The sequence below is a fragment of the Chaetura pelagica genome, unplaced genomic scaffold (genome assembly GCF_000747805.2).
Source record: "Chaetura pelagica isolate M959 unplaced genomic scaffold, ChaPel_1.0 scaffold55, whole genome shotgun sequence".
Taxonomy (NCBI): domain Eukaryota; kingdom Metazoa; phylum Chordata; class Aves; order Apodiformes; family Apodidae; genus Chaetura; species Chaetura pelagica.
The window spans coordinates 5,609,199-5,622,086 of record NW_009953571.1 but is presented as its reverse complement, the minus strand read 5'-3'; the positions used below and the strand labels follow the sequence as shown (position 1 = coordinate 5,622,086).

Genomic DNA, 12,888 nt, shown 5'->3' with positions numbered 1-12,888 from the left:
CACTTCCTATTCATCTGCCAACCTGTTAAGTGCCTGCAGCTTAGGGATAAGAAATGCAGATAGACTTTAGTTACATAATACAGTAATACAAGTATACATGATTAAAAGGTTTTAGTATCTCATATGGTGGTCTATTTGTATGAGATGTTCTCTCTTAGCATTCAAGGAAGGGAATAGAAAAGGACAGGTGGCTAGGAAATCTCAAACAGAGATCATGAAATGTGGGACATCACAGAAGAAAAATGAGTGCTTGCAAACTAGGCTCCCTGCCAGCTTTTAGGCAATGTAGCAGTTGCATAATGAAGATTCTCTTTACCCTTTGTCTTCTAATATTGCCTTCTAGCATTTCAAATAATTCCAGAGGCCAGAAAAACAAGAAAATCAGTCTCTGCCCTAATTTCAACAAGCATTTTTGCCTTTATCTGTTTTTTCTTTTTCTCTGCAGCCTGTATGTCAGGAACTGATGGCTGCAGCCAACCCTTTACATAGCAGTGCCAGTAGACTTTTTTATGGAGGCAAAAGTGATATATTCTGGTGCATTCAGTGAAGGAATGAAACTTTGTTGTCTCTACTATAGGAAGGGGAGAAGATGCTCCGTGAGAGACACTATGCCCCTGAAGCCATTCAGTCCAGACTAGAGGAAATGGAAGAGCTATGGGAGGAACTGCTAGCAAGCTGCCAGGATAAATGGGCCAAGCTTCAAGATGCTTACAAGGTAATACAGAGATACTGTATCTAGAGATAGCATGGCTGCCCTGCTACTCATCTCATCTGCTAGTGTGTCACTTGACACAATAAGAACTGAATCCTCAGCACAATTAGAGCAAAGAAGCTACTAGGTGTGGACTGATTGAATGGAACCAGTGGGAGAACTGGAGAACCTATGGAGAGAAAAGGATTTGTAGGCTGTGTTCCTTTCTGCTGCTTATTTAGATCAGGATTCCAGAGAGGAATACTGGGGGAAATGTGTTCACTCATATGTGTCAACTGTCTGCATCTGTCCCAAAGCCAACTTTTCTCCAACTTATTGAGAAAGAAACCCACAGCTGCATTGTTTTAGCTCCAGGCACATGACTTCTCACGACTGTGAGTTTTGCATGGGCTGTCAGACACTCTTTGGGTATAAAGCAGAGCTCTCCCTTTAGATGGCTTCCTTTTAAGGTACTGTGTCCATCATTTGTATTTGTAAGACAAAAGTAAGATTAGCTCTTGATGTTCTCTGCATCTGTTCTTGCATTAACCCTGACTGAATTCTCTTCTTCATTTGGATCACCATCATATCTGGGAAGAGTTCATTGAGCACTGGGAAGCTTCTCTGTGTTTGTGTGTAATTCTTACTGAAAGTGGCCTAGATTTTTATATCATGTTGTCTGTCCTAAAGATTTAAATGACCTTATCTTCCTGCTTGTCCTCAGGGCCTTCATTTTCAGAGAAGTGTAGAGGATATGGAGAAATGGTTGGAAGACATGGAAAGTGAGTTGAAAGCACCATATAGTAACAATGATCTGGTGGTTTTGAACAGTCATCTGAAAAAACAAGAAGAAATGGAGGAAGATATTGCTGGCCACAGGGACCGATTGCAAGAGCTTGTGGTCACAGCACAGCAGTTCCAGAAGGAGAAGCATTTCCTTGCTGATGAACTGGAGGAGAGAGTGGATCAACTGGTGCAGAGGTGTGTGAGTGCCTGGCTTGTCTCCTGTCATCTTTTTCCTGTTTTTATCAGCCTTTTCTTCCCCATATTTTATTTTTCTTTCCTTCTCTACATAATTCTGAAAAATAATGTCTTGCATTAATTCCTTATTTATTTGCATTCCTCCTTGGGTTCCCTTTAAAACCTACAGATACAAAAGTCTACGTGATCCCCTGCAGGAGAGACGTGGCAATCTGGAGGCAAGCAGACTTCAGTACCAGTTCTTCCGTGATGTTGATGAGGAGTTGGCCTGGGTTCATGAGAAGCTCCCCATGGCTTCCTCCAGGGATTATGGCCAATCCCTGGCAACAGTTCAGAGTCTACAAGAAAAGCATCAGGTAGAGAACAATTCTCAGTCTTTAGAATCAATCAGACAACACAGAATTCCATTTGCCTCTGGCAGACTTCATCTGCTGTGCTTTGGCTAACAGGATTCATTATCCCAGATGTTACTCTTATCCTTGTCTGAAAATAATGACCTTTTTTTGAAGGATATGTCCATGAACTGGCAACATGTGGGATTCCATGTTGCTTATCATTGCAGTGGAGTAGGTAACATGCTATATGCTTTTCTGTGGACACATTGGCTCTTCCTGTGAACTGAGTTCAAAACTTGGCCTTGCAACACAAGATCAGATTTTACAAACAATTGGGCATGATGTCATAGCTTCTTTGGGCAGCAGATGTCCTAACAATTATCCTTTGAAACTCAGTAAGTACAGCCAAGCAAGCTCATTGCTCAGTTGTCTAAGGATGAACTGTCATCTCAAATACCAATAAAACAGCAGCTGCTTCCCCAATCACTTTTTAACTAGTACTATCTCTTTGCAAACATGAGGTGGAACTGAAAAAGAAAAAATCCTGCTAAAAGTTTTCAGCAGCTATTGATATTTGGTGTTAGCAAATGTCAGCCCATTTGAGTACCAGGCCAAGGGCCTCTGGGAAAAATCTGTGCAACCTGCAAGAGGGCTGAGAAAGACAGAATATCTTGTAAAGCAGCAGTGTGTGTGATCTATATACATATGGAGAGTTAGAGAATAAGCCCAAGCATTTGGTGCAATCTGCACATCTACAAATAAAAATCTGAATTTACAGGGTAAACAGTCAAGACTATCACAGGTGGCATCCTAGGATAGGGATGAAGTATCTTAAAAAGCTGATTTATATCCTAGGTGTGCTCACAATTTAATGAAGAATTGTAATATTTTTTAAATGCATCTTCCAGAGTATTCCTGATTAAGACCCACAGGTATATTCTGAATAGTTTTCATCTTCTCACTAATCAGGGTAATTCTAATTTTTGTAAAAATTCTCTGTTTAAGGAAGATGCAGTTGGTGACTTTCAGATTAGACAGTACACACAAAAAGCTTGTTTCATCATAACTAAAAGTATAAATGTTCTTATGTGTGCAATTAATCCAAATATCAGCTGATTGACATGGTAGGGAAGTAATCAGGTTCACAGAACAAAGGAATGTTTGAGCTGAATTAATCTGAGAAAATATTTGAGATAACTGAAGGACCTGTGGAAATATTGTCTGCAATTATCTTCATGTTAATTGGCCAGGACTCAAAATCTTTCAGTGAAGTCTGAGAATGGCAGATATAGACCATAATACTGATGCATACTAAAATGCCAGTTCTTTCTGCCATTTTGCTTTAAAAATTGGAATAAGTACAAGCTTTGAATTCTCAATATTTTCTTAGCTAGAGTCTTTGCACCTTTTTTTTCTTTTTTTTCTTTTTTTTAAAATACTGATTTACAGGCAAACTAATGTCAGAGGTAAAATAACAGTCAAGAATTTAATATATTATTAGTTACACCCACTATTGTCTGAATGAGCCAGGTTTGCAAAATTCAGTCCTTGGTTTGTTACCACAAAAAAGATGGTGCATGAAATGTATCAACCTAAAAAAAACAACCCACCATACTATCTTGCAAAACTGCATTTACACAGAAATACAAAACACATGTGCACAGCTCCTTGGCTTGGAACAGGGTTTCCCCTCATTTTCCCCCTCTCCATTTTTTAAAAAAATCCTGTTATAAATAAAGCACTGTGAATAAATGTCTACAACTACAAAAAAAACTACAAAGTTTTTCTTCATGCTGCTAGCTTATTATTAATACACAGTACAAGATGGTTTATAGTCTTTGCCACTGCACTCCATTCTGCTGGGGTCAGTTAAGGTGTCAACTTTCAACAACATAGTGTCTGTCCTGAAATTAATAGGGGGAAGTTAAGGGCAAGATTAGAATCCAAGCTCTTTTCCAGCCAAGTCTGACACTTAAGTTGAAAAAGCAGCTCCACTCCTCAGAAAGGGCATCTCTTCTACATTGACACAACAATGTAGTCGAACTCTGAAACTGCCTGTTTCATATATATGAAAATAAACAGGCCAGCTGTAAAATGATGGGATTCATTTGTGCTCAGGATGCTCAGGTATAGTTAGCCATAGAATTAACATCGGCCCACAGACAAATTGATGGCATGATCCTTGCCCACCCAGGCAAATACCGTAGGAGGGGGTATATGGAGGTATGCATCCAGTTTTAAAATCTACCAGGCTTTGATAATTAATTTCAAGTCTTTCAGAAATGGCTGAGGTAGCTTTCTTCTCTCATTTCTTCTTGGCTGCCTGAAGGTATGCGTACTACAGTCTTTGCAATGGCTGTTATGCAAAGCTGCATCTTCTACAAATTGTCAAGTGATAAATACTGATGAGAAGGTGAATTGATTATTCTTCCAGAGACACATTTTAATTCAAGAAACACCATGTAATTGGGTGGAAGCTGGTATATTTTAGCAGAATCCACAGATAAGAAGTTTGTGGTTAGCACCAATTTCCTCCACTCTGAAGTGGATACACACCAAGGTCCAAACTTCATGGCTATATTTGGTTTCTATGATTATTCTTTCTGAAAAAAAAAAAATAATAAAAAATAAAAATCCCTTCTCCACTCCTCTTAGAGCATTCTTTGCACCTCTGACTCATCTTCATGTTCAGAAAAGAGATTTATAACTACTAATACTACTATATTATCTGGTTATCAAAATCTCCATAGCTTTTATTTTTGGTCTGTCATTTTACTCTTTGCTCTTTCCAGAATTTGGAGAATGAGATAAGCAGTCGGGATGCTTTGACCAAAGCAGTGCTCAATACTGGGATGAAACTGGTAAGGGGAGGGCACTCAGCCTCTCACAAGATTCTGGAGCACCTGAAGGAGCTTGAAACTTCTGTAGAAAACCTGAAGGCAGAGGCTCAAGAGAGGAGACAGCGGCTCATGCAATCCTATGAGGCACATCTGTTCCTGAATGAGGTAAAGATGGTTCATAAAAAATTTATTTTGGTCTCTTTTGGTCTTTCTTTGCTTTAAAGAACAGATACCTAAATTGTTGAATGGATACGAGTGATGAGATAGGAGCAGAATCCATACACTCCAGATTTTTCGTATCTGTTAAATATAGATACAGTGGAGAAATACTTTTCCAAGGGATAAACCCCATGTAACCTTCATTACTAGGTTCTGGCTAGACTTTTTTCTTTTTAATAATGTCAGCTAGATTGCATTACAGGAAGCTGCTCTCTGTGTTCACTTATGAGCCTCTTTGGGCACAACTGCCTTCCAGTTTTCTTTGCTGTGACCTACATCACAGCTGTGTCAGGCTTATCCCTGTATTTTATACAGCTACTGGAAGTGGAGGCGTGGCTGGCAGAAAGGAGCTTCATTCTGGAGACATCTGATTATGGGAAGAATGAAGAAGCCACACAAGCTTTACTTCGTAAACTTGAAGCTACCAAGCTGGACATGGATGGTTTCAGGCCCCGGATTGAGAAAGTACAGGAGACAGGTGCCATCTTAATAAACAAAGACAGCCCAGAGAGGTAGGAAAGTGGGAACAGGCATCTGCTCTAGGTCTAACAGAAATGCCCAGAGAAGGCAAATGCAGAAAAGTTCAACTTTCAATAGCTGTTTTGTGAGTTGTTTATAAATATTACTTCAGGGGACATCAATCCCTCCTTCACCACCATCACACATACTCAGCCCCCAAAAGCTTCATGATTCTTTTAATGTTTTTGTGACTGTTGTGGTTTTTTTAACAACTGGCCAATTAGTGCAGATCAGCTTCTTTTTCAATTGCCTTTTTCCAGGAACTGTCATTGGCTGCCATAAAGGTTCAAAAGACATTGTTCTTGGGAAAGGAGCTTTTGACAATTTACTGGTTTTCATTGCTAGTTTGCTTCTGTATCTGGGGAGAAGGAAGTGAGAAGAGCAGCCATTCATATGAGAGACTTTAATTTCCTGAACTATCTTGGTTTTAATGGCTTGGCATAACTCACTCCATGATGTTATCTGGTTTCTTCTGTATTTTGAAGGTGTTGCAAATTCAACCTGTCAAAAAAAGACAATGTTTAAAAAACAAACAGTAAAACAAAGACATAACTTCTGATTTTTTTTCTTTGCAGTCCAGCCATGCTTTCAAAGCTCCAGAGGATCCTAGCAGACTATGAGTCTCTCCTACAGAAGGCTGAGACCCAGAGAAAACGACTGCAGGAACAATTCCAGCTCTATCAGTTTGAAAGAGAATTCCAGCTGGTGGATGGATGGCTTTCCAGTAAACAGTCTGTAGCAGAGTCTGATGACTATGGGCAGGACTTAGATGATGTTGAGGTAAAAGAAATTAAAAAGTATTGTACATACTGTGTGGCAAAGCAGGGGTAGAGTTGTTGCAAATTTTCTGTAGCTGTTCACAGCGATCAAAACTAAGCAACCCATTTATCTCTGCAGCAACTCAGACTGGTTTCTGTCTGCTTACACAGGGCTCTCTAAGGTAGCATCTTCCAACAGAAAAAATTGGTCCATCAGAAAGTTAGCTTTTTTATCCCTGATTATAAATTTGACATGGCCTAAAAAAAATTCCATATGACCAGGGCCAAAACCTTGTAACAGTTTCAACAGAAAACACTGGGATGCAGTATTCACACATCTGGTTGCTGATTTCAAGGATAAATTCCTCTTCATGGCACACAGTGCATAGAGGTGTAAGTCATAGTGTCCTCTCCTCAACAACTGCTGCATGTGTGGACAGTCTAAGAGGTTGTGTTTCTTAGCTTTTTATCGGGGCTTGTTAGGATGTGGGTGACATAAGAAGTTAAATGATCAAGCGAATAGATGCCGCCTTCTGACTCCAGATCTTCTGGGTTTATGAAATTATTTGCACTCATAGACTGCAATACTTAGCTTTTGTGTTCTATACATTACAGAGAAAGGGATTCCTTCTGCCTCTGTCACAAGCAGGCAGAGATTCTTAGATAAAGGTCCTTGTCCCCATTTATCCCACAGGTGCTGGAGAAAAAGTTTAAAGATTTTGTAAATGAAGTGAAACCTCTGGGACATTCCAAAGTTGTCTCCATAAATGAGTTAGCAGCTAAACTAGAGAAGGAGGGCCACAGCAAGATGGACATTATCCAGAAGAGAACAAAGCAAATAAATGGGATGTGGGAGAAACTATGCCATGCCATCCAGACAAGGACAGAGGTAGGAAATACATGAAAAAGTGGGGCATTGAATTCCCTGCAGTTTCTCATGTCCTTCCTTTCCCAAACCAATGTATTGCTCATGTTGAAACACAAGATTTATAAGAACAATGGGTTTATTCTGTTCTGTTCTTTCTTGATGTCCATTTCCCTTTATAGCCACTGCTTACCCTCCTGTTCCTGGCAAGGCTTATACTTAAAAGATATTTATCTGCCTAGAGTTATTCTGCTTTCCTTAATTCACTGCTAGGTCTGGTTTCTTGGAAAACTAAACCAATCTTAAAACCCCTACCTTTTGGCAACAGTTACCTGTTAACTCAGCTTACCCCCTCTTATGAAACTGCAGCCATAGATGTGTTTGGAAAAGCAGAGGGGGCACATGGAACTCAACAATTTTGTTTGCTTTAAGGAGAATGTAAAATGTCAGATGTCCTCAACCCTTTTCATCACTAGCATGTGTTACATACACATTCTGCTTATGAAGTAGCTAAAGCCCACTGTTGTCTGTTGGCAGAAGTAAATACATGATAATTGTTAATATACATGTAACATAGTATTAGAACATTTTGTAACCCTCTCTTTTCAGAAAACATTATTTTCACTTAACTCCTCTTATTTTCACAGTTTGCAGTGCAGGCCTCTGTTGGAAGCAAGGTTTATTTGGAACACCTTCAGTGGTGGGGAGAGCTGCCTTCACAGGGCAATTCATGCTTTCCACCTTGATCACTGATCTTACATAGGGAAAATTGCTCTTTGGAGACACCTGTTTCTTTCAATTGACAAAATGGGGAAATTAGCTTATCTTGAACACCTCACTTTCAGGTGACTTAATTGGGAAGGTGTTTAACTCCCACTCTTGTTCAGTCTGTATTACATTAGGACATCTTAGGGTTGCCATTTTTTGTGCTCCAGACATGCTATATAGTTTTACCATTACATTGTTTTTGTATTCCAGAATCTAAGAGCAGCCCAGGAAGTTCACCAGTATGATCATGATGTGGATGAAGTAAAGGGCTGGATGCAGGAGAAAGAGGCAGTGGTGGATATAGAAGATTATGGATATGATCTTCCAGGTGTACAGACACTTCTCAGCCAGCTTGAGGGAGTAGAGGTAAGGGAATCTGTCATGAAGCAGTGGCAGAAAAGCATAAATGACAAAAAATAAAATAAAATCAAATAATATTTTTTTTAAAAAGAGACTGATGCTTCAAATCCTCCAAATTGCCTTGTTTGAAGGCCAACAAAAGAAAAATTTATTGCACCCTGAAATATTCTTTGTGCTTCACAGAAGGGGGCCTTTCCCCTCCTGTTTTTAGAATTGTCATACTATATTATTAATGCTTTTGCTTCTAAGAATGAACTTTTCTTCTAAAATGTATTCTAAATTGTCATTAGAATTGCAAATGCATAATCTGAACTACCAGACACTTCAGCTCCACACTTATCAAGATAATCAGTGTGTGACATCTAAAGTTTTTTTAATGTTTGATGAGGAGCATTAAAAAGCATTAGAAGGAAACAGAGGAAAAGTGTTGACAAAGTCCTGTTTCCAGCCTCTGTGCAGTCAGTGGCTGGAAGAAAAGACATGCACCATTTTTAAAATTTGCTCTTGATAAATGTAAATAGTGACTTGGTCTTATGCTCTACTCTGTCTCTGTCCCAGAGAGATCTAGGAGCCATCATGAAGGAGCTGGAGCGGATTCGGGGGGAGGCTTGGCACCTCAGCCGCACATACCCTCAAGTCAAGGAAAACATCATGGAGAGACTCACAGATGTGGACGAGTGCTGGGAACACCTGGACAAGAAATTTCTGGAGAGGAAGGCAAGACTCAGCCAGGCAGAACAAGTCCAGCTCTACTTCAATGACTGCAGGGAGCTGATGTATGTGCTGGCCCCTTGGGTTTGGCAGTGGGCCTTAATTCTTGTCTTTGCCACACAGGTTTTTCTAAATTACACCTGTCAGTTATTTGACTCCTGGCCCAGGTGCTTCCCAGCTTGCTTGTAAATCTGTTTGAATAATAATACCTGGTGTCTTAACAGCACTTCACAGAATTCAACACACATTAGAGATGACCAAACCACTCCACTACAGCAGCACAGTGTGTATGACAAACCCACATTCTGACACTATTTCCTAGACAGCCTTGAAGAATTCAATCATTCTGGATAGATTCGGTAGTCTCAAAAGTCCAATATAGGAAGATGGGGGCCTCTCTGCTAGATAGTCAAGTAATTTGTGCACCTGTACAGTGACACCAGTGCCAATTCTTCTCAGAGTCAAAGCAACTACATTAAAGACAACCTTCTGAAATAGGTTAGCACTTGCTCAAGTGCTGAAAGCATTTTGTACACATCCATTTAAAGCCATTGCCCATATATGCACACTCTTCTGAGCTTTCTTATTAGGGGTCACGTCTTTGCAAGATTTCAATTGCTGGGAAATTCCATGAGTTTGTTGTGGGTTTGTTTTTTTTTTCCTTTATTATTCTGAATTAAAACAAAGTGCTGAATGTTTAAAGCATCTACAAAGCGTACTTTTTTAAAAAGGTATGTTGAGCTAAACATCTCAATTTGTTTAAATCATTCATGCTGAAGTATCTATAATCAGAGGTTTAAAGTAAAAACTGAAATAAATAATGGAAATGTGCTATTCTCAAGGTGGAAGACCAACATGAAAATATTATACTTTGTAATTTGAATGTCATTTTCATAAAAATTGATACATTTTAGATGGAAATTTAGTTTTTTAAACAGGATTTCTCAAGGAAGAAATATGGCCATTTTTCATTCAGTGTAGTTCATGAAAGTGTTAACCCATGACAGGAGCAGAAACACAAAGGCAGTGACGTGGTGACCACTGGCTACTGGACATTCTACTCTGTTAAGGGATAGATTCCAAACTTAGATGAATCAGCATGGATTGGTTTATGCCAGTTGAGGCTACCAATTTTTTTCCTTACAAAGTATCTATTAATATGCTTCTTTGCATGACTTCTCTGTATGCATGTCAATTACTTTCATGCCTGTTTTCAGGTGGACATCTGAAAGTCTCTGTGTCCCTGTACCATGTATGAAAGTACTGTGAATGTGTACAGCCTAGGCATTTGCAGTTGTAGTTCTTCCTGAGGACTGGAATGTGCAATGCAATGTATAGGTGCTGTAGCTCCCTTTCTAACAGGCTATGTATTGAAACAGCACGGGGAAAATTACATCAGGTCATAAAAATCGACAGATGCATGAGTGAAGCTTCATTAATCTATTTGTGTGTTCATATCTTTCGTGAGCAAATACAAGTCTGAGTACATGTGTCCACAGCCACAGGATGTGTGTGTTCCTGAGTATCCAACAGATTCAGATTCCTTCAGTTTTTGCTCTTTTGACTCAATTCTGTAGGGCCTGGGCCAATGAGATGCACGCACTAGTGATATCTGAGGAGCTGGCAAATGATCTCCTGGGAGCTGAACTGCTGATCAAGAGGCATGAGGAATACAAGCGTGAGATAGAGAAGCAGTGGCTAAAATATGAAGAAATGCAGCGAGCAGGAGGTGACCTGATGAAGAACGAACACTTCATGTCTGAGGAGGTGTGGTGATGAGTTAACTATTTTACACACTACAGTAGACAAAGAAGATACTAAATAGGCAGGAGCTGCAGCTTTGTCTCTCTTTCAAGAAAAACAGAACTGGACAACCAGGTCCTCTGCTATTAAAACCTGCAGACTTGATGTGACATACAGAAAAAGAAGACACTGTTTAAAGTTCTTACTCCTCTAGAAACTCATTTTGACGCAGACCATAAAATAGTCACTGGATAGATTATGGCTATGTGGAGGACTAGGGAGGAATTGCTATTCAACAGAAAAGGTGTGCCATATAAATGAGATTTTAGCAATTAACTACACAAGACCTAGGATAAAACACATCACAGTGCAATAAACTATAGGATGGAGTGATATCCCTGAGCACACCAGAAGATATTTAAATCTTCAGAAATGTTACAGAGCCAAAGGGGCAAGAATGTTAACATTTCTATGATCCTGTTACCTATGTAACTTTAGACTTTGACCTTTGCAGTTGTCCCAAGCTTGTCTTGATGCTGTCGGTAGATCCAGAGAGCACACCAACAAAAATATCTTCAGAATTTATGCAAGATTACAGTACTTCTGTTGTTGAAAGAACCAGAGAACTATCATACTTTAAGTCTCTCCATTGTTGCCTTTTCATAAATGGATGTAGTTGTTGGATCTTCTGATTCTCACTAGTTCTATAATACAGGTTGCCTGGGTATAAAGTTTTGTCACAGGGAAGCACAGAGCAGAATGCTGGAGATACAGTAAATGGAATGTGCATACAATCATAATATATAGATATACAACATATAGGCTAAATTAATTCAAGTAAGAAAAAATGAGGACTCAGCTGTCCTTTCTAAACTATGTTAACACCACAACATTATGTAGAGGTCATCTTCTGTGTCGTCAGGGCAGGTTACATGTTAGTTAGCTGTCACATGGAAGTCTGATTGGATTTTTCACCTCTTGGTTTTGCAAATACTGTTTTTCTAGATTGAAGAAAAACTGTCAGAGCTGTCAGAGCTGATGAAGAAGGTAAAGGAGAGCTGGGAAATGAGGAAAGAGCTATATGAAGAAAACTGGGAGATTCAATTGCTCCGCAGAGAGCTAGAACAAGCAGAAGCATGGCTGGCTGCCAAGGAGAGCTTTCTTTCAGATCCTAGCTATGGGGTGAGTAATGACAGTGCAACACTACTGAAATGCCTCTTAGCATACACAGAGTGCTTGGAGCATGGATCAGCTCAGGACTGAAGTTAACCACAATCTAAAGAGTAACACATCCTTGAGATTACAAAGGGCAGCAGCTCTGTCCTCTTACAGAAATGACCCAAATCGCTGCATTTTACATGGTGATGGGCTCCAAGAGATGGTGTTTTTCAAGGGGTGATAGAAGACTGGGGAGAATTCCAGGCCTTTTTTTCACATAAGAAGAGAACCTGCAGAGAGTTCACCTTTCCCTGTCAAGCTGAGAGCCTGTTTTGGAAGGAAACACGCGTTGGGTGATAGAATGGTTTGCACAGATGGCTTGACAGCTAGCTTGTAAATTCCTATTCAAGCACCAGCATCCATAGTTTTGCTTTTTTTCTCATTGTTGGCTGTCTTCTGATGGTTTATAAGATAGGAAAACAATGACAGAAACTCAGGTATTGAAAACTAAGCAGAGATGCATGTGTTGTAGGGCAGGAGAAAACTCTTTATCTAGCACTATCTGGAATCCAAGTACTTAATGTTAAGACTTATGGTTGGAAACCATGGTACCACATGGCTTCACAGAAAAAAAAAAAAAGAAGGTTGTTATTTTTGCTCTTTTTTTCATGTACAGCAGACAGACTGCAAGCTACAGACCTTTTTTTAAAGTGTAAATTAAATGTTTTCATACACTACCAAGGCCTTAGGCATTCAATTGCAAAAAAAATCAAAATAATTATTTAGATAAATAGAATGGATAAATCTGAAAATCTTGGGCATAATCTCTTCTCATTGAATTGATTTTGGAATTATGTATCTGATTATTTTTCCATTCAGGATTCAGTGTCTGAAGTAGAGGATTTACTGAAGAAACACCATGATTTTGAGAAGATGCTTG

The 12,888-nt window shown here is 39.4% G+C and overlaps 1 protein-coding gene across 1 annotated transcript in view; it reads left to right on the top strand.

The window, feature by feature from the left end:
• Positions 1-12,888, top strand: part of SPTBN5 (spectrin, beta, non-erythrocytic 5) — a 93,685-nt gene that overhangs the window by 74,153 nt on the left and 6,644 nt on the right. Inside the window, exons 49-60 of the mRNA XM_009999616.1 lie at positions 578-715; positions 1,416-1,672; positions 1,842-2,028; positions 4,800-5,012; positions 5,382-5,578; positions 6,161-6,365; positions 7,038-7,232; positions 8,187-8,342; positions 8,895-9,112; positions 10,625-10,814; positions 11,796-11,972; positions 12,828-12,883. Of these exons, the coding sequence (XP_009997918.1) occupies positions 578-715; positions 1,416-1,672; positions 1,842-2,028; positions 4,800-5,012; positions 5,382-5,578; positions 6,161-6,365; positions 7,038-7,232; positions 8,187-8,342; positions 8,895-9,112; positions 10,625-10,814; positions 11,796-11,972; positions 12,828-12,883 (2,189 nt within the window). The remainder of the gene's footprint in view (positions 1-577; positions 716-1,415; positions 1,673-1,841; positions 2,029-4,799; positions 5,013-5,381; positions 5,579-6,160; positions 6,366-7,037; positions 7,233-8,186; positions 8,343-8,894; positions 9,113-10,624; positions 10,815-11,795; positions 11,973-12,827; positions 12,884-12,888) is intronic.